Consider the following 23772-nt stretch of genomic DNA (forward strand, 5'->3'; position numbering starts at 1 on the left):
AGAATTTCATGAATATCCCCACAAAAAGCTTTGTATATTTATAACAGCCTGCAGTGTCGTTTTGAACACAGTCAGGGGCCTTTCAGAGTGACTCTGGAGTAAAATTGTACAATAGATCTGTGTCCCTGCATGGGGACAGCAGCTGCAGGCAAAGCTGGATGGGCAGAGGGATCCTGACCCTGACTGGGCACCCTCCTGGGGTGCTGTGGGTCCTGAAGCAGGGCTGGAAATTTGGTGGTTACTGCCCACAAAATCTTCCAGTTTCCAGCTTAAAACACCCTTCTCAGAAAGGATTTTAAGGTGATTTTCTGTTTGCAGAAAGGCTCTGCTTCCCACCTGGGATGAAAAAGGGAGCAGGAGGAGTGGCTGCTCCTCTGCTGGACGACTGGAGAAGTCACCAGAGGGGAAGAGGTTGAAGTTTCCACATCTCAGGAAAAAGAGAAATAAATCTGGGAGCCATCAGATCCAAAAGATCAGGATGGGGCTCTGCAAGAGCTGCACAGAGAAGCCTCAGAGCCCGCTGGGGAGCAGGGACAGAGCTCAGACCCCAAACTGGGGCTGTGAGGCACAGACTGGTCCTGCTGCTCCCCAGGGCTGCTTTGCTGCTGATCCCACAGCAATCCCGCAGCATTCCTGGGACAGCCTGTCCAACAGCAGCAGAGCACGTGTGCGCTGCCAGAGCCCCAAAACCTCCCCACGAGAAACCCACACTCCACCTCTGCGGCTGCAGAACAGCAAAGCCAGCTCCTGAGCACACTTATCACTTGAATTTCAATAAACAGGTGCTTTAAACTTAGGGAAACTTTGCTCTGCAGCTCTTGCAAAACCTGAACCCAAGCGATAGGCACAGCTCGGGCACGAGCCGTAATAAAATGCTAATTGCAATTCATAAATTACGTCGGGATGCCTGGGAATGTTGAAGCTCCTGGATGAAGTGTAGCATTCAATTTATCCTGTGCCTGCTGCCGACAGTGCTGCCAGCCTCCTTCTTGTCCCCCTGTGTTGTTTTGTCATCTCTGTACTATCACCAATTCATCACAAAGGCAACGGAACTCGCCGATGTCCACCCACCGGGTGACTTTGTCTTCGCTACTCTATGACTTCCAAATTAAATTGTCAAAACACATTACTGAGAAAAATATCACGAAGGGGAAGTTCTTTACCCTTTTCTCCCGGCTGAAGAGAGAGCAGGTTTGATTTGGAGCAAACATGTCTGCTTCATTATTCCTCCCGTTATCATATTTCTTCCGTCGGCAGCAGCAGGAGAAGAGTCGATACACAAGTCTTGGATGACATGATGGAGCATCCCACAGGAGTTGTCTCGATAAATTCTGAGATTGCCCAGGAAAAGCTGGGGGGGGGGAAGGTGTGTAATTTTCACTCTCTTTTATTCCTCCCACTCTCAGACAATTTAGAAGAGATTACGGGGTTTGCTGGCGTGGATTCCCCCGAGCTGGATGTTCCCACTCCGCCAGCACTGCCTGGTTTGGAATCAGCTCCTTGGAGCTCTTGCAAGGGAAGAAACGAGCCCAGGAATGGGATTGAGGAGGGCACAGAGGTTCTACTCCCACACCTGTGCTCCTTGGGTGGGGAGGGACTTTAAAACTGATCCCATCCGACACCTCCCACTGTCCCAGGCTGCTCCAGCCTGGCCTTGGGCACTGCCAGGGATTGGGCACCCTGTGCCAGGGCCTGCCCACCCTCAAGGCAAGGATTCCCTCCTCAGATCCCACCTAACCCTGCTCTCAGCCAGTCTGAACTCATTCCCCCTAGTCCTGGCATCCACCCCTGTGAAAAGCCTCTTTCTGTGCTCCTTGCCAGCTCCCTGGTGTTTTGTTTCCTGCAGGAATCAACACTGACACTGAGCTGCTCCCTCGCTGCTCCCCTGCACCTCAGGGGGTGTTTGAGGCTTGTGGGCTCTGTCCCCCCAAAACTGGAGCAGAGTCCAGTCTGGGGAGCAGGGAAGGATCCTGCTGCTGGGTGCAACCAGGGAAAATAATTCCCCTGGGGATGTGAAACAAGAGGAGCTTTTCCTCCAAGCTGTTGATTCCCCCTTTCCTATTTCCCACCTTGGTCCCTGGGCATAATGGATCAGCCATAAAAAGCAAGTAGCACACTGTGCACTCATTCTTTTGGCTTTGGACAACACCAGTGTAATAGACACATATTGTTTATTTATTCTGCTGTAGAGCAAGGCAGGGAGGCAGTGCCCAATGTTTCGATGGGGTATTTTTAAATGCTCCCATTCCCTGGGCCCTTATGATGCATTAGCCATCAGTAGTCAAATTGCCTCATATTTGCAATTTTATGGGTTCATTTTATCAAGCACACTGGAGCTGCATTCAAAGCATGGAAATAAAGTATTCCACTTCTGTTAGGCAAGAGCTGCTTCAGCGCAAGGGGTGGCCAGAAAGCAGAAATCTCTTTTATTTTTCCCTGCCTCTGCTCCAGATTCACCTCCAGATATTGCTTCTCCTCTGCAGCAGCGACTGCTGAGAGCCCCTTCATGGCTGGGGAAGGTCTTGGGCACCCCAGGAGCTCCACAGCACTGGAATTGTCCTGCTAGGACATCACTCCCTGCTCCCTGGCTGCTTTAAAACAACTCCCAGCAAAGCCTTATCCTGTTTGTCCCCAAATCCAGGGCTCTGAGTGGCACCTCCCGAGCCAGCCCCAGAGTTCAGCTCCCTCCACGGGGCAGGGAAAGGTTGGAAGCAGCAAAACCATCAGGAATCAGAGGGAAAGAGAAGTTTTCAGGGTGGATCTGGTGTGGGGCAGGTCGTGCTCAGCCCATCACAAGGACTTGGGGTCACCCAGGAGCTCCAGGGCCGCGTTTTTGGGGGAACTCATGGGATTATTCTGCCGCTGGAGGAGTTTGCAGAGCAGGAATTTGCTCCCTCTCGTGGGCTCTGGGGCTGGAGGCTGAGCTCAGCACAGCAGGAAGGGCTGGGGTTCCTTGGCACGTCGGAAAACGGGATGGGAAATGTCCCTTGGGAGCTGTGGGAGCTTCTGCTCCAGCACAGAAAAAGGACAAACAAACACCAGGAACAGGCAGCCCCGGGCTGGGGCTCCTTGTGGCAGCGTTTGGCAGCCCCAAATTCACCCTGCTTCTCGACGGTGTGAAAAATGTGTATTTTGTGATTGGCTTTTCGCAAGTATTAAAATGAATATTGTATGTGTTATGTTAGAAAGTTATGCTGTATTAATTTTCTTAAGTATTAAATTAACTATTAAATACTGGTTTAGGTTATAACATAATGTTAAAATAGGAACTATGCTATGTAAGATATTTGGTTAAGAAAGGACTCGCACCAGATAGAAGCCACAGGACACCTAAATCTTTCAGAGAAAGGGAATTTATTGCTCCCTTATCAGCAGAAAAGGAACTTCTTCCCACCTCGCTCAGACAGGAAGACGGCATGAGGATTCAGAGGAAGAAGTTGACAGTGACCAGACAGAATCCTGTGTTTGAATGGAATTTGTGCATCATGTATGAATATGCAACAGGCGATTGTTTTTAAGGGTTAATCCTCTGTTAACTGGGTCCTTTTTCGGGCTCGTGATGCCCAGAAAAAGGTACCCAGATGTCAGTATCTCTTTGCTTTTATTGTCTCATATTGTCCTAACCTCAATAGTTCAAACTTTATTATTCTAATTATATTACTACTATTAAACTTTTAAAATTTCAAAAACAAGTGATTGGCGTTTTTCACAACGGGCTCGACTTCTGGCTCCCCAAAGCTCTCAGCTCCTCCTCACAGACACTTTATTATTGCTTTTATTGTCTCTGGGGCTGATTCCAGCAGGATTTATCTGCTGTTCAACCAACTCCACTCACGGACAGTGCAGGGATGAACACACCACAGATTCCTCTAATTTTCAGGACAAGAACAGCTCCATCTCATAAATCCATCAACCCCAGTGCCCTTTTTTTTATTTATTTCAAGCCCCTTTGATGGTTTATTTCACACTAAAATCCCCACAGCGCGTCAGGGGCAGCGCAGAGTGGGCGCAGAGCGAGCACGGCCAGCCCCTTCCAGGGGGATTTTTGTTGTTCTTGCCGGGCACAGACAGATCCTGGGGCTGCTCTGCAGAATTCCCCGTGCGACACAGCTGGGACAGATGTGGCACACAGCTGGGACAGATGTGACACACGTGGGACAGGTGTGACACACGTGGGACAGATGTGACACACAGCTGGGACAGATGTGACACAGCTGGGACAGATGTGACACACGTGGGACAGATGTGATGCACAGCTGGGACAGATGTGATGCACAGCTGGGACAGATGTGACACAGCTGGGACAGACGTGACACACAGCTGGGACAGACATGACACACAGCTGGGACAGCTGTGACACACGTGCGACAGATGTGACACACAGCTGGGACAGATGTGACACACGTGGGACAGATGTGACACACAGCTGGGACAGATGTGACACACAGCTGGGACAGATGTGACACACAGCTGGGACAGATGTGACACACGTGGGACAGATGTGTTTTGGGGCTGTCAGAGCCCCACAGTGCCTCCGACAGAAACCCACCCTCCCAAGCCCCGCAGCTCTAAAGCAGGAGAGCCACTCCTGGAGGGAATTTATGGATTTAATTTAAATAAGTATTTACTTTAAACTCGTGACCACTTTGCTCTCCAACGCTTGCGAAACCCGAACCCAAGCGATCGGCGCGGCTCGGGCACGAGCCGTAGGAAATAACACGGTTTGAGTGACACAGTAACAGCTGTAATGATAAAATATAAAAAATAAACCAGTCCCGCTGGCCGGGCATCGAGTCCCGCGGGGAGCGGGCCGGGAACCGGCGGCCCGCGGGCCCCCTCTAACGGCCCGCCGGGGAACACCCGCTGCCCCCGGCCGCTCCGTCCCGCCCTGCTCGGACAGCAGAATGGCCCCGGTGCCCCCCGGTGTCCCCGGAGTGTCCGCGACCCCTCAGCCCTGCCCGGGCCGCCTCAGGGACCCCCCGAGCCCTGCGGGATGGAACTACAACTCCCGGCATGCACCGGGCGGCGCCGCAGTCCCAGCGCGCACCGGGACACGGGGACAAACCGCGATCCCACAATGCATCGGGGCAACTCCATGTTAACTGCGGCGCAGAGGAGCCGTTGATAAACGGTCTTCAACGTCATTAAACGTCATTAAGTGTCATTAATAATTCATTGAAGGTTTATTAAAGATTTATTAGAGATTGAAAACCTCAATTGCCCGCCTAGCGGCGTGAAGGGGAGGGGGGTTCTACGCCCTCACTTCCGGAGAAGCCCACCCCTGTAGAACTACATCTCCCAGCATGCCCCGGCGGTGCCCAGCATTTCCGTTTCCGGCCGCGCCGCCGTGTCCCCGGAGGGACGGCGGGGCCCGGGCGGTGACACCGGGCAGGGCCGCGCCGGGCACAGCCAGCGCCGCGCTCCCCGCTCCCCCGGGCCGGGCGGGGTCACCTTCATGGGCGGGCGGGAGCGCGCGGCGCTGCCCGGGGCCTGCTGAGGCGGCGGCGGAGCGGCGGGACCGGGAGCGGGAGCGATGTTCGTGCAGGAGGAGAAGATCTTTGCGGGGAAGGTGCTGAGGCTCCATGTGTGCACCATGGAGGGCGCGGAGTGGCTGGAGGAGGTGCCCGAGGACACCACGGTGGAGAAGCTCAAGGAGCGGTGCCTGAAGCACGTAAGGACCGGGAGCGGGACCTGGAGCGGGCTGAGCCACCGGGAGCGGGACCGGGGCTGCAAATCGGCAGGGAGCCAGGGAACGACCGGAATGAACAGTCCGGGCGAAAGGGAAACTGTCCCGTGAGGAAAACTGGTTTTTCTAACGCCCCGTGAATGGCTTTGAAAAGAGGGGGAATCAGCGCAGGGAGAGCGGAGCCCTGTGTCCTGCTTTCCCCCCGAGCTGCCCCAAACTGCTCCGTACGGAAATAAAACCCCTTTCTGGGGAGTTTTGCGTGTTGGTAGAGGAGGGTTTGGGCAGAGATCACTTGGGAATGTTTGGTTCCAGACTTTGGAGGTGTCGGAGATGGCCGGGCTGTGGGAGCTGGGCTCCAGCCTGGATTGTTTTGTGTCTGAACACAGGAGGAAGGCAGGGACTGAGGAGGAGAAATCGCCTGCTCTGTTAAACTCTGAGTGCAGCTGAGGTGTTTTTTGGGGGGAGATCAAAGCTCTTCTCACGCTCTCCGTGTGCTTTGAACAAGATCTCCATGGAGGTGGCCGAAGGGAAGGGAGAAGGAGCCCAGAGAGCTGTGGGAGCAGGGAGGGGAGCACAGGCTGCCCACGCTGGTGCTCCCACAGCCCCTGGGCTGGGCTGGAGGCTCACCCCAGCCCGGTGTGCTGCTGAGTGACAGCAGCAGTGGCACCGGTGACCGTGGCCAGGAGCCCGGGGCCAGCCCGGCCTGGCAGCTGCAGCCCTGAGCTCTGCCTTGCCCCCTGAGGGCTGTGCAGCCCTGAGCTCTGCCAGCGCTAAATCACCTTTAACGTGAATCATGAATTCACTAAATCACGTTTAATGTGATTCACTAATTCACTAAATCGCGTTTAGTGGTGGGGGGTTTGTCTTTAAAGTCATGCAAAGGGTTTTTTTTTTTAACGTGAAACCTGTGCAATAGGAGAAGAACCCTGTAATTTGTAACCACTTAACTCCCCTTTGAAGGGTTAAATGTTTTATTTCCTGGGTGAAATAAAGGTGCCCAGGAACCCTTCCAGAACAGGGAGAGAGGGATGGAGCTTTACAGGACAAGGGGGAACGGATTCACACTGACAGAGAGCAGGTGTAGGCACAATTTGATAACTCAGGGTGATATTTGATTTCAATCTCTGCTGCTTTGTGCAAGAATCCATCCTGGGCTGGATTTCCATAACCATGGATAATAAATAGTTTTGTGAATGGGGTAAAATATGGAGAAATCATGGCTCCTGCTCATGGACTGAATCTTGATAACACCTTGAGGTAATTTCTAGCTCCTCCAAGAGGCTGTTCCTGAGTGTGTCTGAAATTTGGAATCTTTCAGGAAGCAGAGGGAGATATTTGTAACAGCTTGCAGCTGGGAAAGTGGCCACTTTTCCCTCCATAACCTTCAGATGCTGGCTGATCTCTGAAGTGCCACTCTTGATGTCTTTATCTCCCCCAAATTTGGTGTTTTGGGCTCTTTTGTTAGACAAAGAAATAAACCTCTCCCACTGGTTTTTCCCCTTACCTGTAATATTTGTTTAAACAGATGGTTTAAACCACCCAAGTTTAATAGGAGGGAGTGTCAGGGCTGTTTTCAGATGTTTCTGTTATTAAAAGCAAACCAAAAAAAGAGTTTTGGGTTTTTTTTTTTTATTTTAAAACAAACAAAGCCTTGTGGTTTACCAGGATTCCAAGCTTTGCAAGAGGTGTTTGGTATCACCAGGGCTCAGGATTTCAGCAGTTGCTCAGGCACCTGTGACAAATGTTTGTGCCCTGCCAGGCAGAGCAGCCTGCTGGGAACTCCAGAATTAAAAAGAAAAGGTGAGAGTGAGTAAAGGCACTGCTGGTCAGGTGTTTTTTCTGTTTCCAGGGCATTTAAAGTTTGAAGATAAGCCAGGTGTTTCACTCAGCAGCCTCTTTGGTGTCTGTGGTGCCCATGTCTGCCCTGTTATTCTCTGCAGTTGTTACTAAAATGGTTGGAAGAACAGGAAATAAGAATTGGTGGCCTCAGAACTTTGTTTTGGCTTTTTTTTTTTTTTTTGCTTAAGCCTTCACCTGATTAGTTTTATGATTAATTACTGCTCACATTTATTATGTGATTATGCCCACATACATTTTTGTATGTGCAGGGGGAAATGGAATAGGTCTGTGTGTCCATCCCATCCCAGCTGCCCTTCTCAGCTCCTCTTAGCTCAGGATCTGTACCAGGAATATTCTGAGCTGCTTTGCAGAGATGTTCCACTGATGTCCCCAGGCATTTTGGGCCCCTTTATCAGCTCCATTACAGGAGCTGCTCCCAGCTGTTAATGTGTTCTTTGGCCCTGGTTCAGCACTTTTTGGGCTGGAGGCTCCCTGGGAAGCTCCTGTTAGACAAAGCAGCACTCAGATTTTCTCAGCTCAATCTCAGGGAGGCATCAGAGGTTCAGGTGAGGGGCTGGAGTCTGTGTTGGGAACAGGAGTGTTTTGTTTGGAAAACCATGAGGGAGCTGAGTTTCCATCAGCTGCAGGCAGCAGGAAAGGTGGTGATGGACAAAAAGGCTCCTTTGCAGGAGGCTGGTGATGAGCAGCACCAAAATTAGGGATTTTCAGTGGGATTTCTGGGAATGGCTCTGTTGCACAAGGGGTGGACACTCTCTCCTGCAGACACAGTGGAAGTGGCTTGGTAGAAACATTTGGAAGTGGCATTAAAAGCTGTTGGCTGTGGGCAGAGCAGGCAAGGTCAGTATGGAGTGTCCTGTTTTGTGGTGAGAACAGCAGCAGCAATTTCAGGTTGTTATTTCTAATCTTGCCTTTCTGGAATTGCAAGCACTTTGCTTTCTTTTTTGCACTCAAACAAATTGGAAGCCTCTAGATGCACTGATGGAAATCTTTCACTGTGCATCTGGAGCCACTCTGGTGTGAGGAGGAGGCAGCTCAAGGCCTGTGTGAGCACTCTTTTTTTAGGATTTGAACTGATTTCCTGGTGAATTAATTGGCATGCAATTCAGAATTGCAATAAGGGAATGAGCACAAAAAAAAATAAATCCATTGTATTCTGATTATTTATGGTTGGGAGGAAGAGCTGTGAATGGAACTTCAGTTCAGCCCTTTCAGCAGGAACCCAGGTTAGGGCTCCAGCAGCCAAATCTCTTGATTTCAGCTTGAAACAAGGTGCAGAAACTGCCCAGCTTAAGGTCAGAGAAACCAAAACCACTGTTGGCAGTGCCTTGTTTACTCAGAGAGTAAATAATAATTATAAGGTGAGGCAGGGAGTCTGTCCTGTTTGGACACTCCAAATGAGGACATGCATCATTCCAGCCTTCCCTCCTGTAAGACACTGCCTGTAAAACTCCTGTAAAACTCTTGGTAGATTTGCATTTTTACTTTGTGAAACCAGTTTCTGAGGGACCTCAGTGATCAGAATTAACGTGGCAGTGGGTCCTGGAGCATCCTTGCTTTGCTTCAGATTTCCAGCACGTCCAGAGTTTAGCGTGAGAGAGATGTCCTGAGAAAGCACAAATCCACCCACACAGGCACAAATCAAACCTCCTTTTCTTCAATAAAATGCTTTATGTGCACTGACCTCTGGCTTAAGCTCTTGAGAAGCCAGGAAATGATGCAGAGTTTGTATGTGGAGGATCCTGAGTGCCAAGTGCTTGAGGAGCCTCCTTTCTGTCCTCTGATCTGCCGTGTTTATTGTCTCCTGCAGTGTCTTCCTGGGAGCTTGGAGGATCCCAAAACTGTGACACATCACAAGCTGATCCATGCTACTTCTGAGAAGGTGCTGACAGACGCAAAAACAGTGTTGGAGGAGAACATTCAGGACAGAGGTGAGATTGTCTGGGTTTGAATTTTATCGGTCTGGAAGGAGGAGCTTGGGTTTCACCTGGCACATTCCAAACGTTTGTAAGATTTTCTCTCTGCTTTGACATAGGAAGCTAAATAAATGGAACTAACACAAAATTAATCTCCAGGAACAGTTGAATTTGAGGGGTATCTTGCAGAGCTGCTCTCCCAGACTCTCTAACCTGTGGCAGTGTCCTTCTCTCTCTCTCTCACAGATGTGTTGCTTCTGGTCAAGAAGCGCGCGCCAACGCTGCTCCCCAAGATGTCAGATGTGGTTGCAGAGGAGAAAGTGAGTCTGCAACACTTTAAAATAACTGCTTTATTGGTGGGCAAGGGTTACTGTGATGTGCTCACCTTGGAGAGGGAGATGCTGCCAGTTAAATTCTACAGGAACTGCTTTTTTTTTCTTCCAAACTTAAAGGAAGCTGATTTTGCATTTTTAATGTCATTCTGAGAACATTTGCCCTAAAATAAGACACACAGATACACTCTGTGAAAATGTTACAGATTTGATCTTTGAACAAATGTCTAATAACTAAAATACAGGTCAGCAAGTGCCTTAGTTTGTTATAAAAACACAAAGAAATATGTTGGCTTGCTGTCAGGTTGCCTTCTGCCACCCTCTAACCAGCCTCTGGAGCTGGAATGTTGCCCTTGACTGTTTTATTTTGTTTTATTGGAGTTGTTCCTGAGGGTCAGGATGGTGTTAGTGCACGTTGATGTATCACATAAACTCGGAGTTCTCTGGGATACATCACTGTCCCTCTTAGTGCTGGAATTTCCCTGCATGTTTAGGTGTAAGGACTGAAGCGGGGCAGCCCAACGGGCCCAGCTGAGCTCTGTAATTGCAGGATGACACTGGAGCTGTTAATCCATGGCATCACAAGTGACAGGGCACTGCTTGGTGTCTTGGGGAGGAACATGAAACTCTGTGCTGTGCCTAATGGGTTATGAAAGCTGCTCCTGTTCCCTTCCCTGCAGAGGAAGCAGGAGCAGAAGGCTCCTGACAAGGATGCCATCCTCAAAGCCACTGCCAACCTGCCCGCCCGCAGCGCGGACCGCAGCGTGACCCACCACAACATGAGGGATGTAAGTACTGCACCCACAGCCAAACAGGCTGCTTGCTATTTATTTTTTAATATTTTTAATATAGTTCTCTTTTTTCCTAGAAGAGAAATTTAGATGTCTGTAATGTGTATTAAATACATTAAGGGTTAGACACGTGGTAATAAAATACCGTCGTAAATTATGATTTTATAAGTTTTGTTTGTGCCTGGAAAAAGCCTCAGAGCATGTTCAAAATCTGGAATATGTGAAGTTATGGGGTGTTATTTCTTCAGTCTTAAATAATTCAGGGTTTCCTGTGGTTTATTTCCCTTCCTTGACCACTGCCCATGGGGTGTGGTAGAAATAAAAGGACCTTTCTGCCCAGGAGCTTTTGCTTCCATGTAACACTTCACAGGAAGGTCCCAGACCTCCTGAGAGACTAAACAATGAAAATAAAGCCCTAATAAAGCAACTTCGTGTAGAGAGGGCCAGGCTGCTGCTGTGTTACTAACAATAGATACATTAAGATTCACTGATGGCTGGTAACTTCCTGTCTAAATGCTTTGACAGTTTCCTTTCTTGCAGTTCCAGACAGAGCTCCGGAAGATTTTAGTGTCTCTCATAGAAGTTGCACAGAAATTGCTAGCACTGAACCCTGATGCAGTTGAACTATTTAAGAAGGCAAATGGTATGAACATATCTTTAGAGTTGTTGGCTCAATCTTGGGAATTTGTTTTTGGAGCATAGCAATGGGCTCAGAGTGAAGTTCAGACACTGATGTGGCAGCAAAGCTGCTGAAAACTTTGTGGCAAAAGTTTCACCTTGTGGATAAAAATCATGGATATAACAGGTCCCTTTGGCTGGGTGAGAAGTTCGATTTAAAAATTGTTAGTAGTGATGGTAAAGAATAGTTGAAAATTCACAAGGATGTAGTAAAATGAGGAGAAATGGTGGCTGTTGATCGAGTTGGCAGGAAATGCTCATCCTTGAGATGTGTTACAGCCAGATCCAACTTAATTTGTAGAAAAATGCTTAATAGATCTTCAGTGAATCTCAAATATTTAATTGTGTGGAAATCCCACAGTCATATGACAGTTAGTGGCCTTTTGTTAGATATCTTGAACACATCTGGACAAAGTCTTTGTCCTGGAAGAATCAATCTGAGCTGGAGCGAGCTGAGTGCAGCAAATTACATGATGAGGTGGCAAACTGGGGGCAGAAACAAAAGCAGGGATGGGAGAGAGAATGGGGCTTGAACTTAACACATGCCTTTCCATTGACACAGGGGTTTATGTGAGGCTGGAATGAATCTGAGCTCTGTTTTGTTTGTGTGTGTGCAGCCATGCTGGATGAGGATGAGGAGGACAGGGTGGACGAGATCGCGCTGCGCCAGCTCACCGAGATGGGCTTCCCAGAGAGCAGAGCTGTCAAAGCCCTCAGGCTGAACCAGTGAGTGTCCAGCACTGCCTGGCACTTTAACCCACACCTGCTTTAACACACATTTGCATTTTTTTGGTCTCCTTATATGGGTCACCTCAGTGGAGGTTGGAGAAAGCCTGAACTCCAAGAAGTGCTGCCTCAGGCACAGTGCAGGTGGCACAGGGAAGGGGGATCAGGGCTGGATGTGCTCTGCAAGGTCTGGGGGTCACAGGGCTGCCAGGCTGGCACTGTTTCCAAGTATCAAAGTCACATTTTACAGAGGAAAGGGCAAACTTTGCCCATCCACACTGTGAATATACTTTGTGCTGATCTTTAAAAAATTCCAAGAGTATTTGTGAAGTCCAGAGAGCCACTGCAGTAAAGTAGGAGGTTATGTAGTTCTTCTTATGCCCCAAAAACAGGCAGCTGACTGCCTCACTCCTCAGGGGGGTTTGTTAGGCCATTCTTGAAAAATTTTGGTGATGGAGTCCACAGCATATTCCAGTCACTTTTCCAGTATCTCAGGAAGACTTTCTCCCCTGCTGTCCTGCAGCTTTCATGCTGTAACAGAAAAGCCAAATAGGCAAAGGCTTTCCCTTCCTTCCATGAATAGGCAATAATTCCTGTGTGTCAAATGGAATTACACATTCCTTGCACTATTGTTATCTTGGCTTTTTCTTTTCTTCCTGTTGAGGAGAGGTGTTTTGGAGCTCTGAGGATCCCTTAGCTGGGACAGTGACACTGCACAGCAAGTGATGGTGTCACACCATGGTGTTCTACTCCCCTGTCCCTGAGGAGCAGAGCCCTTGGCACCTGAGATGTGGCTCCAATGCAGATTTGGAATGTGCTTTGTTGGCAGTTCTGTCCACAGCTGCACACAGCCAGTGCTTCTTTGGGAAGCACAGCAGGTGCTGCAGAGAGTGAGGTGACCCCCTCAGAAATGCCTTTCAATATCTGAGTTGCAGGTCCAAGATGGACTTGGAGCCTCTTTTCCGAGATTCAGAGATGATTGCGGATGCCCAGAGAACTGAAGTGTTTAATTTCCTCCAAAACTTTCTTTATGAGCTTTCAGGTGCTAATTAACCTGCAGGTGCATCCAGCATGGGAATAAATGAGTGCACATGGAGCGTGGCTGCCACATGCAGAGCGTTCCTCATCACTGTTCCCGTGTTTTCCAGCATGTCCGTCACCCAGGCCATGGAGTGGTTGATAGAACACGCTGATGACCCTTCTGTGGATGCTCCTCTGCCAGGTTCTGCTCCTGCAGAAGCCCCAGCTGAAGGTGCTGCCTCCTCTGCTGAGGCAGCTGCGGGCCCCAGCTCGGAGGAGGGCGGGGAGGAGGCCAAGGATGAGCTGACGGAAATCTTCAAGAAGATCCGGAGGAAAAGAGAATTCCGTCCAGACCCACGGGTGGGTGCTGCTATCCCCTGTGGGGCTCGTGGGATTGGCAGGGATTTCGTGGGCACCATAAAATCCAAATGTTTAGTTCATAAATGAAATGGGCCCTCTGGGTAGATGGGTGTTGTGCTGGCCTTGCAGTATTTCAGTGGAGGTGTTCAGGGAGTGTTTAAATTCAGGGATTTTGCCTCAGGGATAGCAGGATCTACATGACAGACACTGTTACTTCTGCACCTAGCAACTCTCTGAGGGGACTGACATGAGCTCCAGACCCCTGGCATTGCTGTTTTCACTGCAGCCTGGGAAGGAAGGGTGGCAGGACAGGAGTAGATCCTTTGGCTGTAGAAAAGGCTGGATGGGGTCAGAAAGCCCTGGGGTCATGCAAAGTGTCCCTACTCCTGGCAGGGAGTTGAGACTGGATGTTCTCTAAGGTCCCTTCCAATCCAAACCATTCCATGATTCTGTGGAAAGGACAGAGGGACATTCTTGTTTTAGGGAACAAGACAAAGTACCACCAGCAGATTGAAGTCTTGCAGCAAGGACAGAAGTTGCCCTTTCTTCAGAACACAGCATTACCTGCAGTGGGAATGTGTTGTTCTCCCACTGGGAGCACACCAGGAGGGGCTCTGTGACATCTGGCACCCTGGGTTTACAACTGGCTGTTATGACATTTGGGTTAAGAGCTGCAGATGTGTTTGATGGCCTGGGTGCAGTTTCTGAACAATGAAACATTCTGGTGCCATTACCTGGGTGTGTTTGTCTGAACACATCACACTCACCAGCAGTGTAGCACATCTGGGAAGTGAAATTAAATGGGGTGAATAGAACCACAAATGCACATCAAGGCTGATCTGTCAGTGAGGTGTGAACAAGAGCCTTGTGACAGGAGAGGAGCTCCAAAATGAGGATTTTTCCTCATTTTCCTTCTCTTTTCTACCCCAGGTACACTTGCTCTTTGCCTTGCATTCAGCTTCCAGTGTTGAGGGTAGGAACTACCTTCACTCCTAAGATTTTTTTCTTCTTCCATAATAAAGACACTTTTGATATAGAATATTTGAAAACTTTGTTAATGAAATTACTGAGTGCTCTGCATGTGGAAATAATGAGGGGGTTTTACCTCACGTAAAGCTGTGCACAGAAGGTGAAGGGATATTATTGCTCTCATTTCTGATCTAAATGTAAGATTTATTAAGCTGTGGGGTTCTGCTCTAGGCTGTCATTGCCCTGATGGAGATGGGATTTGATGAAAAGGAAGTGGTGGATGCACTCAGAGTGAACAACAACCAGCAAAATGCAGCTGTGAGTACAACATCCTTCCTGCTCCAAGGGCCTGTCCCACTGATGCTTCTCCTCCTTGAACTGGATCATGTTTTGATCTGTCAGAAAGTCAACTCCTGCTGAAGATTCAGGAGCACAAATTCTGTGCCTCCTTGAAATTGGATACACAACTGGAATGACTGCAAAGGGTCTGGACTCCTCACAGGAGCTCAGGGTCTGTCAGGCTCAGGCTGGGTTGTCAAAAAGCTTTTGAGAAACTCCCTCACCACAGTCTGAGATTGTGCTGTCATGGGGAAGGAGAAGGTATTCCCAAGAATAACTGGTTTAGGACAGGAATCAATGATCCAGGATAGATTCAGCCATGCAAGTGTGTAAATTACCATTTGGCAGCAATGCTTCCACAGTTTCTGGAATCAGAAAACAGGAATTTTTTCCAAGATGGATTAGTCCCCTGCTATATATGAAGGTAAATTTTGTGGACACACTGACAGCCAGGGAAGCCTCTCTTCACTATCCAGTGCTGGCTGCTGTTGGAGAGAGGATATTGGCTTGGATGGTACAAATGAATGTGTGAAAAGAAATATACAGCTCAGGTTTTAACTGGGAGAGGGAAAAGAATTTTTAAAATGCCACATTAGCAAAACTTTTGAGTAGAGACACTTTGGTTCTAATGAAATCTGATGTGCCTGCTGATTTCTTTCAGTGTGAGTGGCTGCTGGGAGACAGAAAACCTTCTCCAGAGGACTTAGACAAGGGCATTGACACCAACAGCCCTCTCTTCCAAGCCATCTTAGAAAACCCAGTGGTACAATTAGGGCTCACCAACCCTAAAACTCTACTAGGTAAGTCCTGTGTGAGTTCCTGCTGGATTTTCCAGGACATCCAAGCAGAGGTGATGATGACAGCTCCCTTTGGGGGATAGGGGCAGCTCTGGAGCCTGTTGCTCACTTGCAGCAGCTCTGCTGTTTGTTTGCTTCACCCTGCAGCTCAGCTGAGCCCAGAGCAGGCCTTGGGGCTGTCCCAGGAATGGTTGTAATTCCCCAGGATTACACTTGCTGAACTCAGAACTTGAATAGCTGCTGGCTGCAATGTTTTGTGGATTTAGGAGACCTTTTGTGTGCTCCCTCTGCCCACGAGGGGAAAAATCAGGAATGTCTGTCTAGAACTCTGGTTATTTCACAGAAAAAACAAGGCTGTCTCCAGCTGTGCAGCTCCCTGTGTGTGAGGCCTGGTCACTGGGACAGAAGGCAACTTGTGGAAAAATATTCAAACAAGAAGGTTGAGCTAAGGCTTTGCCTATCAAAATGGAGATAAAATGGGAAAAAACCCTTCCCCTTGCTTGAGTTTGAGCTTTGTGGTAAAGTCTGTGTGCTCAGGGTCAGAAAGGCTGTGGGCACAGTGTGTGCCCAGCTGAGGAGACTGACTGAGCCTCAAATCCCTGAGGAATTGCTCTCTTTGACAACACTGGCTCTGTCATGTAGATATAAAAAGTTTTGCATTTAATCTTTGGCTTCAAAACTTATTTGAAGCAATGCTTTTAAATAAAGGCTATGTGCACAGCTCATTCAAGAGAGCCTTTAAAATACTACTTTAAATGTAATTAGGAGAGTTTGCAAGCCTTTAAATAATTCAAGAGCAGAACCTTCCCACTCTTGATTTCTGAACAAATGGTCTCTTCATTTCCAACAGGGGTTCCACACTGCAGCTCAGAATATAAATAGAAAATGAAATGCCATTATAGGAGCTCATGGAGCTTGGATGAACATCAGAGAATATATTCCTAATGATACATCTGCAAATTGCTTATGTCACAGGTTTTAATAATGAGGGTTTGCATTTAATGAGCTCCTTACAGAATATCGATAAATCTTTAGTTTGAAGCTTGTGAGTCTGTGTAAAAGAAAATAGTTCAAGTGCTGAAAGGGGAGATCTGGATTTTATTTTGGGCTTTCCTGGAGGCAAGTTGCATGACCTTGAGCAAGGTATTAATGAGGAGACTGTAAGAGGTGCTGGGCACTTCCAGCTCCTACTAATGGCACTTGAGCTTTGTGCACTGACACTCCTGGGAAAATTAACCCTGACCTTGGGCCAGGCTCTTACAACACTGACATTTTGGTGACTGTGCAGCTGCTTCTTTTGTCCCATTCTGTGATGACTGGCTCCAAATATCCAGAAGCCCAGCTCAGTGGCTGTCAAAGGGCTTAAATCAGTGCCAGGCCCATTCCTCTGCCAGATTGGCAGCTCAGCTCTTGCAGTGGCTGCCTGGTTCCTTCAGCATGAGTAGAAGAGTCAAAACCAGAAACAGTCAAAGAAAACAACAGAAAGGCAAACAAACAGCAAAGCTTATTGTAAAGACAGATTATTAAATATTTGGACCACTTAGCACAGGAAACAGGCAAGGGGCCACTGTGCTTTCCATGAACTGTCTTGGTTAAGTACCAGGGAGGAAAAGGATCTTGGTGCAAGAAATCCAGGCTGGGATGTGGGAAAAGCTTTGGTCAGAGGAGTGGAGCTCCAGGAGAGTGTTCAGAAGGGATCAATTTCATGGCACGATCCTGGAGACCGAGACCTGGACACATTTGTTAAGGCTTTACCTTTTCAGCCTCATGCCCTTGAGGTTTTGTGGGCTGGCCTGTAATCCAGGCTGAGTATTTAATCACTGTGTGCAGTGAGTTCAGTGCTGAGAAGGGAGGAAAGCAAAAACCTGGAGCATCATCCCAGGCTGGGGACCCTTGGGAATGCCCAACGTGTATCCCCACCATTTCTGGGCACTGCCTTTGAGCTGTGGCTGTTTCTCACTGTCCTGCTGTTGAAACCTCCCAAACATTGAGGGACTAACTGTTGCAATCCCTGTTTCTTGGCAGCCTTCGAGGATATGCTTGAAAACCCCTTGAACAGCACTCAGTGGATGAACGATCCCGAAACGGGGCCGGTGATGTTACAGATCTCCCGAATCTTCCAGACACTGAATCGCACGTAGAGGGAGCTGCCAGTGCACTGTGCCACCTCCCCCTGCCCCTCACTGCCCTCCACCTCCACAGGAGGCTGCCTGGATGGTTGGGAAGGGGTGGAGGGAAGGGGGAGATCCTGGCTGGAGGGGTCTCTCGCACGAGAGCTTTCGTAGTTAACAGCCAACAGGAGTGAGTTGCCTTGTGGATTTAGTGTTAGTGGAAGAGGTTTGAGGATTTGTTTATGTTTTCAGGTATTAGGTTTAAAATAAAGTATATATATTAAAAAAAAAAATAGGAAAAAGGTTTTGTGAAAACACTTAAGAATCTGATTGTTGGAAAGAAATATTGCTCGTTCAAAAGGCCTGTGACAGTTTTCTGGCCAGTTTTGTTAGGATCTGGCTGGTGTTTACAAAAGGTCACTGACCACTAGCATAGGATATTAATCATCTCCATACAGTATTAATTTATAGCTCTTATCAAATTGCAAAACTGCTTTTTTTAAAAAAAAAAAAAAATTGATTCTTAGGAAATGTTTTTTAAAAGCCCAAATCTTGGGAGAGCAAGCACATTTCTATTTGAGCTTGTTTATCTGGCATTCTAATTTAAGCAGAATCATTCAGAGATGGAATTCTAATAAATAGCATTACTTTTTCCTATTTATTTGCTGCGTTAGTGTTGTTGCAGTCCCACTGGGGTTGTACTTGCAGGAGATTCTCTGTCAGGTACCAGAAAGGTGCAGGATCTCTTTCACCACAGAATTCACCACATCAAGACTTGGATTCCCAAGTGGCTGCAATTCCTAAGCTCACACTCTGCCATATCCCATTGCAAGGAAAGATATGTTCACACAGTGGTTTTTTCTCCCATTTTTTTGTGCACAGTTTTGGCAAGGGGCTTGTGGGGGTTTTATTCTGTTTACAAAAACAAAAGCAGCTGAATTGCATGGGGGGGTTTGCTGGGGTTCTGTAAAGCAGCAGAACCACACAGGTTTTTATCTTGTTTAAGGTATTTAAAGCACGCTTGAAATTGCTATCTTTGAGTTAGAAGTGGGTTTTTCTTTATACTTATTTTTACCATGGCCATACTAAGAATGTCAGGCTGGGTCTTTCCTATTTTGCCAGAAGACTGACTTGAGATTTCAGGGAGGAATTCTGAGCTATTAAGAGCAGAACTCACTGTGAATATCCAGCTGGTGTTTATGACTGGGCTCTGCAGGTGTTACTTTTTTAGCAGTCTGCTAAAAAAAAAAAATATGGGATTTATTTTCAACTCAGTGCAACATGATTGACATCTGTCATCATCCCTGCCATGCCTTGTGCTTCACAGCCCTGCAGGAAAGGCAGAAGAGGCAAATCTTGCAGAGAAAGCAGGTGGAGACCCTGTGCTTAAACAGCACAAAGGTGTCCTGTGAGACAGGAGATCCTGAGCAGCTCTGCAGGTCACCTCTGAGGTGTGGGAGGGATTTATGTGCAGTTGGGGTTTTTTTAAACAAAAATGCAGCAAGATGCAACCCGAAACCCTACAACAAGTTTTGGCCTGAACTTGGCATCTGCTCTGTGCTGTCATGCAGCTGAGGCACTGAAGTTGCCAATTTCTCATAATTAATATGAAGGGTGGGGAAATCAAAACAGCCTGAGATTTTATCTTGTCTTACTATCCCAGGATTCTTTTATTTTTTTTAATTTTGTAATTTCATATTAAGCTTTACAGTTGATGACTGCTGAAATATTTACTTCTACATTTAGAAATTCCAAGCTTTATAGAGATGTTTCTTCTGTTCAAATTGGACAGTAAAACCATTTTTGTGGGCTCTTGCTAAGAATAGGCTGACATGAAATTATAACCTTGTCCTGTAACTGAAGCCAGGAGCCTGATCCTGCACCCCAGTGAGCTCAGCACAGCTACTCATGAATAGCTGTGACTGAATATTGTGGTCTTATGAAAGGTTTTGATTGTTTTATTTTATTTTTTTTTTGCTTATTCCTGAAGCTTTTTGCCTGTATAATACCAGAAGACTCTTTTACTTGAAGCTCTTAATGTTAGAGAGAAATGTCCTTCTCTACAGTCAGGATTAGGGTTAATATTCCTTTTAATGAGTGTTTTTAGAAGGCAGAGTTGGGAAAAACTGCCCTGTAGTTTGGTGGGAGGTTTTTGGCTTCTGAATGGATAAGGAGAGGTTCAGACTTAGCAAACAGATCCTTTGGTGAAGTTGTGGCCCTTGAAGATTGTAAAGGCTTGGGAAATGCTGGGTTTGATTTCAGGAGTCCATGGTTGGACTGAGGGGTGAAAGTGCTGCCTCCCTTGGAATGGCAGCACCCCTCAGTGCCACTGAGCTGCTTCTAAAGTGTGGGGAAAAGCATCAGGAAAACAGATTCTCCTTATCTGATAGAAGGTGAGAATGCCCAGGTTCAGCAGCAGCAGCAGCTGGGAGACCCTAGCGATAAAGGAATTTTGCATTTTAGGGTGCTGGGAGGCTTGAGAAGATGTGGTTATTTCTGGATTTTGTTATTCCAGAGCTCAACACTTCCAAAACTGAAGTGTTGTTTGGTTGTTTGGAATTTTTTTAACAGACCCTGCTTGGCTTGTGAGAGCTGAAATTTGCAGTGACCAAAAACCAAAGGAGACCAGAATTTAGGAGGTGTGGTGTTTGCAGCAAGGCACAGGAGTTGATTTAAAGCCAGCAAAAACTCCCCTGAGGTTGAAGGAGTTAAACCACACATCAGTGGTGCTGGGGTGTGAATTACACCGGGGGCTGTGTCCCATCACCCCAGGGCTGGGATTGCTGCTTCATCCCAGAAAATGCAGAGGGGAGTTGAGTCCACTGTGCTTGGAAAGGCACAGATTGGCCCAGTTTTTGGAAAACCTGCAGAAGCTGAGATGTCACTGTCCTGGAGCTGGAACGTGCAGCCATGGGGCACAAGGAATGTGTGTGGCTTTGCCTGGTGAGGAACTGTGCTGCCCCTGGGTGCAGGACTGGGGCATCTGCCCTGAGGGCCAGTGAGAGATCCCTGAACACACAGCAAAGATTTTTGTTAAATAAAACCAGCACGTTTTGTGAGGAAGAACTGCTCCCAGCAGTGAGGATTTACAGGCTCAGGTCCTGTGCTTGCACCTCGGGTGTTCAAGTTCCAGCTAGCACAGACATGTCAGAGTTAATTTTCTCTTAACGTGGTCAAGGGAATATTTGGAAGCCTGGGAGCTGGAGCAGGAAAGGGATGGGGTGGTGGGTGACTAAGAGTGTGATTCTTACAGTTCCTGCTCTTTGCCCCATTGGTAGCCAGACAGTCTTGTACCTTTTGATGTTGCAGGCCTCTTGCAAGTAGCCAACTATTTATTGAAATATATCTAACTTATAATTGTGTCACCAAAACACTGGTATTTTTAATGGCAATGTACTATGTGGAAGTTTGTTCTCAGGGCTTCGTATTTATACTCTCTTTTTAGGGGGATGTATTCAAAGGGATGTATTTGGAAAATAGGCCAGTGGCTACTTTACAGCTTGGACCTTGATTGTCCTGACCTGTGAGGCTGAGCTAGTGTAACCCCTCCTGCTGAAGCAGCCCAAAGAATCTGCCTTTCCTCCTTTCCTGGTGAGCAGGGACATGAGTCTTCCTTTAGGATTGCTGCATCCCTCCATGGGAATGGTCACACGGGGTCACCCTGCTGGGCTTTGCACCATTGCAAGGACGTTTGTGTTCTCCATGCAGCTGCAAAATTGACTTGCAGAGTTCCCAAAGCAGCCATCAGGGCATTCCTGCTCTGGGAAGGTGTGAGGTTCTCTCCTGCACGAGTTCCAAGGCCTCCAGCTCGTGGCTGCTTCTTGGCAGCCCCTGTCACAGAGCTGACCCAAACCTTGACCCCCACCCTTCCTTTCCTCCTCTCCTGGAACCAAACTTGCATTTCAAAGATTGATTTTCATATCCAAGCAACTCTTTAGTGGTTATTAAAATCCGTTTTAGTTAGGACTGTTACAATTAACTTTTTTTTAGGCGTTCACACCAAAACAAGCATCGCACCAAACGAATGTATAGCGACACTGTCAGCAAACGTTGCCTGTGGAAGGGGCACAGGTTGCTGTGAGCTCTGCTCCAGTGGCAGTTTTCCCAAAGGCTTGTGCACAGGACAGCCAGTGTTTCATCCAAAGGAACCATCCTGGTTTTCTACTTTTAATAATAAATACCATTTTTATTAACCAGCAGAACAGCGGCGCTTCCAGCTGGTATTTCCATCCAACTGAGAGTCCTGGAGCTTTGGGGCTGGAGATCCTGCCTGGATCCCCCTCTCTGGGACAGCTCCTCCTTGGAAGGATTTGTGCTGGCTGTGGCAGGGCAGTGGGGGGCAATCCCCACCTCCCTGCACGGGGTGTTACATCCACGTGAATGTTCTCATGGTGATTCTCACCTCCATCCCCACATCCAGTGTAGCAAAAGGGTTTTTTTAAGGACCTCTTGCCCTAGATTTGAAGATCTTCAATGCAGAATCTGTTTGCAGCATGTGAACTTCAGTAAATGTAAATGCATTAAATTCTTACTGAATTTGGGTACAGTTTTATATCGAGCTCTGGGGAGAGGGAGGAAATTGGATCACGTTTTAAACGAAGCCCCACAAACCCAAGTCTCTGTTGCAGCAGGTAACAGAGGCCTGTAGAGATTTTTAATTTGCATATTTTTATCATGGCTTAATGAACTGTACACGAATGTGATTTGCTACCCAGCACTTCCCACGAGGCAGCACCAGTAAAATTACACTGCAAGGTACTGACTTCACATTTTCTCATTTCACCTGTGTATCCAGCAATTAGGTACCGCATAGGATAACTTTGATCTGGCTCTGATGCCGGCGTGTGGCATGCACAGCTCTTCCTAAGGTGTAACATTACTTTTCTGAAGCTTAAACTAGGGCAGACATCCCCGAGCCTGTGGAATTCGGGATTCATTCTGGCCACGCTCGCGTGGGTCGCTGACCTCTCCCTGAGCAGGAAAACCAGCAGGATTTGCTCCCTGCAGAAATCCTCCAGGCCAAAAGCAAGGAATGCTGCTAATTTGTGATCATTTTAAGCAGTTGCTGTTCTGAAATATATTCCTGGGAGTCAGGGAGGTGTTGGCAAAGCCAGACCTGTTCAGTCTGGAATTGTTTTGTGTGGAGATGTGGAACCCACGGCCGGGGCTGGAATGAATGCTGTGGCTTTAAACCTGCTCACACATAACCCCAGACACTGATGTTGTGTGTGCTGTACATTTATAATATATCTTCAAAATAAAGTTTTTTGATTTATTACAAGGTGTTTGGAACCATCATTTGCAGGAGCAGCAAAGGTTTGTGGATCCACATTGTTTGCTGTTCCTTGTACCTGCAGGTTGCTGGAATTGTTTCTCAGAAAGTGGGGTATGAGAGCTGCTCATACAGAGTTTGTGCAGGAAATCCTCCTTCAGCAGCTGGTTTTGCACCTGGAAGGTATTTCTCTATTTTTCAGGAAAAGTTGCACTTGGGGAGATTCATTGCAAGGGCTTTGTGAAACATGATCTGGTGATCCCCTGGGATGTTCCAATGCCACTGAAGATGGATTTATCTTGACAGTTGTTGACTGACAAATTAAAATCTTTTCTTTCCCAACAAGGGAACCCTCATTAAGGAAAACAGCTCCAGCAAGCAGCAGCTGGTGGGATGCAGCAACTTGAACGTGATGTAACCAAAATTCCCATCTGGCTGTCGTGGTGCCAGCGCTGCTGTGGGAGATTGGGAAGCACTTCCAAGCCTTGGCCCTCTCTGTGGGTACCTTGGAGGCAACTGATGGTTGTGTAAATGTGTGAGCTTATTTTTGTAAAGGAGAGAGAATCTGTAGAGTTCATTTGGGGTTTTTTGGCAGTTGGGTTTTTTAATTAATTAGCATTTTCTTCCATGTTCAGGGCAAGGAACCTGCCAGCAGCCTGTTTATGTAGCAGTTACAGTGACTGCTGAGTTCAGAGTGATTTTCATTGTGTCCCATGAGAGATGGAGGATTAGAGTGTGAGACATCAAAATGCTGCATGTTCAGATCACCTTGGTAAATGTGGTGGTGTTAAATGCAGGTGGTTGTGGTGTCAGGCCCTAACTCAGGTTTGCTGCAATGCACAGCACAGCAGCAGGACAATTCAAAGGTTTGGCTCTCTGCTAATTTACAATTAAAACAAAAAAAAAATTACCTTAAAG

At 47.6% G+C, this 23772-nt stretch overlaps 1 protein-coding gene across 2 annotated transcripts; it reads left to right on the forward strand.

The window, feature by feature from the left end:
• Positions 1 to 5329: 5329 nt before the first annotated feature.
• Positions 5330 to 22860, forward strand: UBAC1 (UBA domain containing 1). Of its 2 annotated transcripts, none has more exons than XM_041483899.1 (10): positions 5330 to 5671; positions 9354 to 9474; positions 9706 to 9779; positions 10472 to 10579; positions 11123 to 11225; positions 11878 to 11986; positions 13135 to 13366; positions 14567 to 14653; positions 15336 to 15474; positions 17497 to 22860. In XM_041483899.1, exons 1-10 carry the CDS (start codon positions 5534 to 5536, stop codon positions 17610 to 17612), a joined length of 1227 nt encoding a protein of 408 aa, XP_041339833.1. In that variant the 5' UTR covers positions 5330 to 5533; the 3' UTR covers positions 17613 to 22860. The 2 variants fall into 2 exon arrangements, with proteins under 2 accessions (XP_041339833.1, XP_041339832.1); XM_041483898.1 differs by having other exon boundaries at positions 5354 to 5671; positions 11108 to 11225.
• Positions 22861 to 23772: the final 912 nt, after the last annotated feature.

The sequence above is a fragment of the Pyrgilauda ruficollis genome, unplaced genomic scaffold, assembly GCF_017590135.1.
Source record: "Pyrgilauda ruficollis isolate IOZ18807 unplaced genomic scaffold, ASM1759013v1 scaffold62, whole genome shotgun sequence".
NCBI lineage: Eukaryota > Metazoa > Chordata > Aves > Passeriformes > Passeridae > Pyrgilauda > Pyrgilauda ruficollis.

Excerpts from the sequence above, each read along its gene's own strand:
- UBAC1 (XM_041483898.1), top strand. The coding sequence starts at position 5,534 with ATGTTCGTGCAGGAGGAGAAGATCTTTGCGGGGAAGGTGCTGAGGCTC. Across the intron at positions 5,672-9,353 it reads AGGAGCGGTGCCTGAAGCAC|TGTCTTCCTGGGAGCTTGGA; the intron begins GTAAGGACCGGG and ends TGTCTCCTGCAG. Across the intron at positions 11,987-13,134 it reads AAAGCCCTCAGGCTGAACCA|CATGTCCGTCACCCAGGCCA; the intron begins GTGAGTGTCCAG and ends CGTGTTTTCCAG.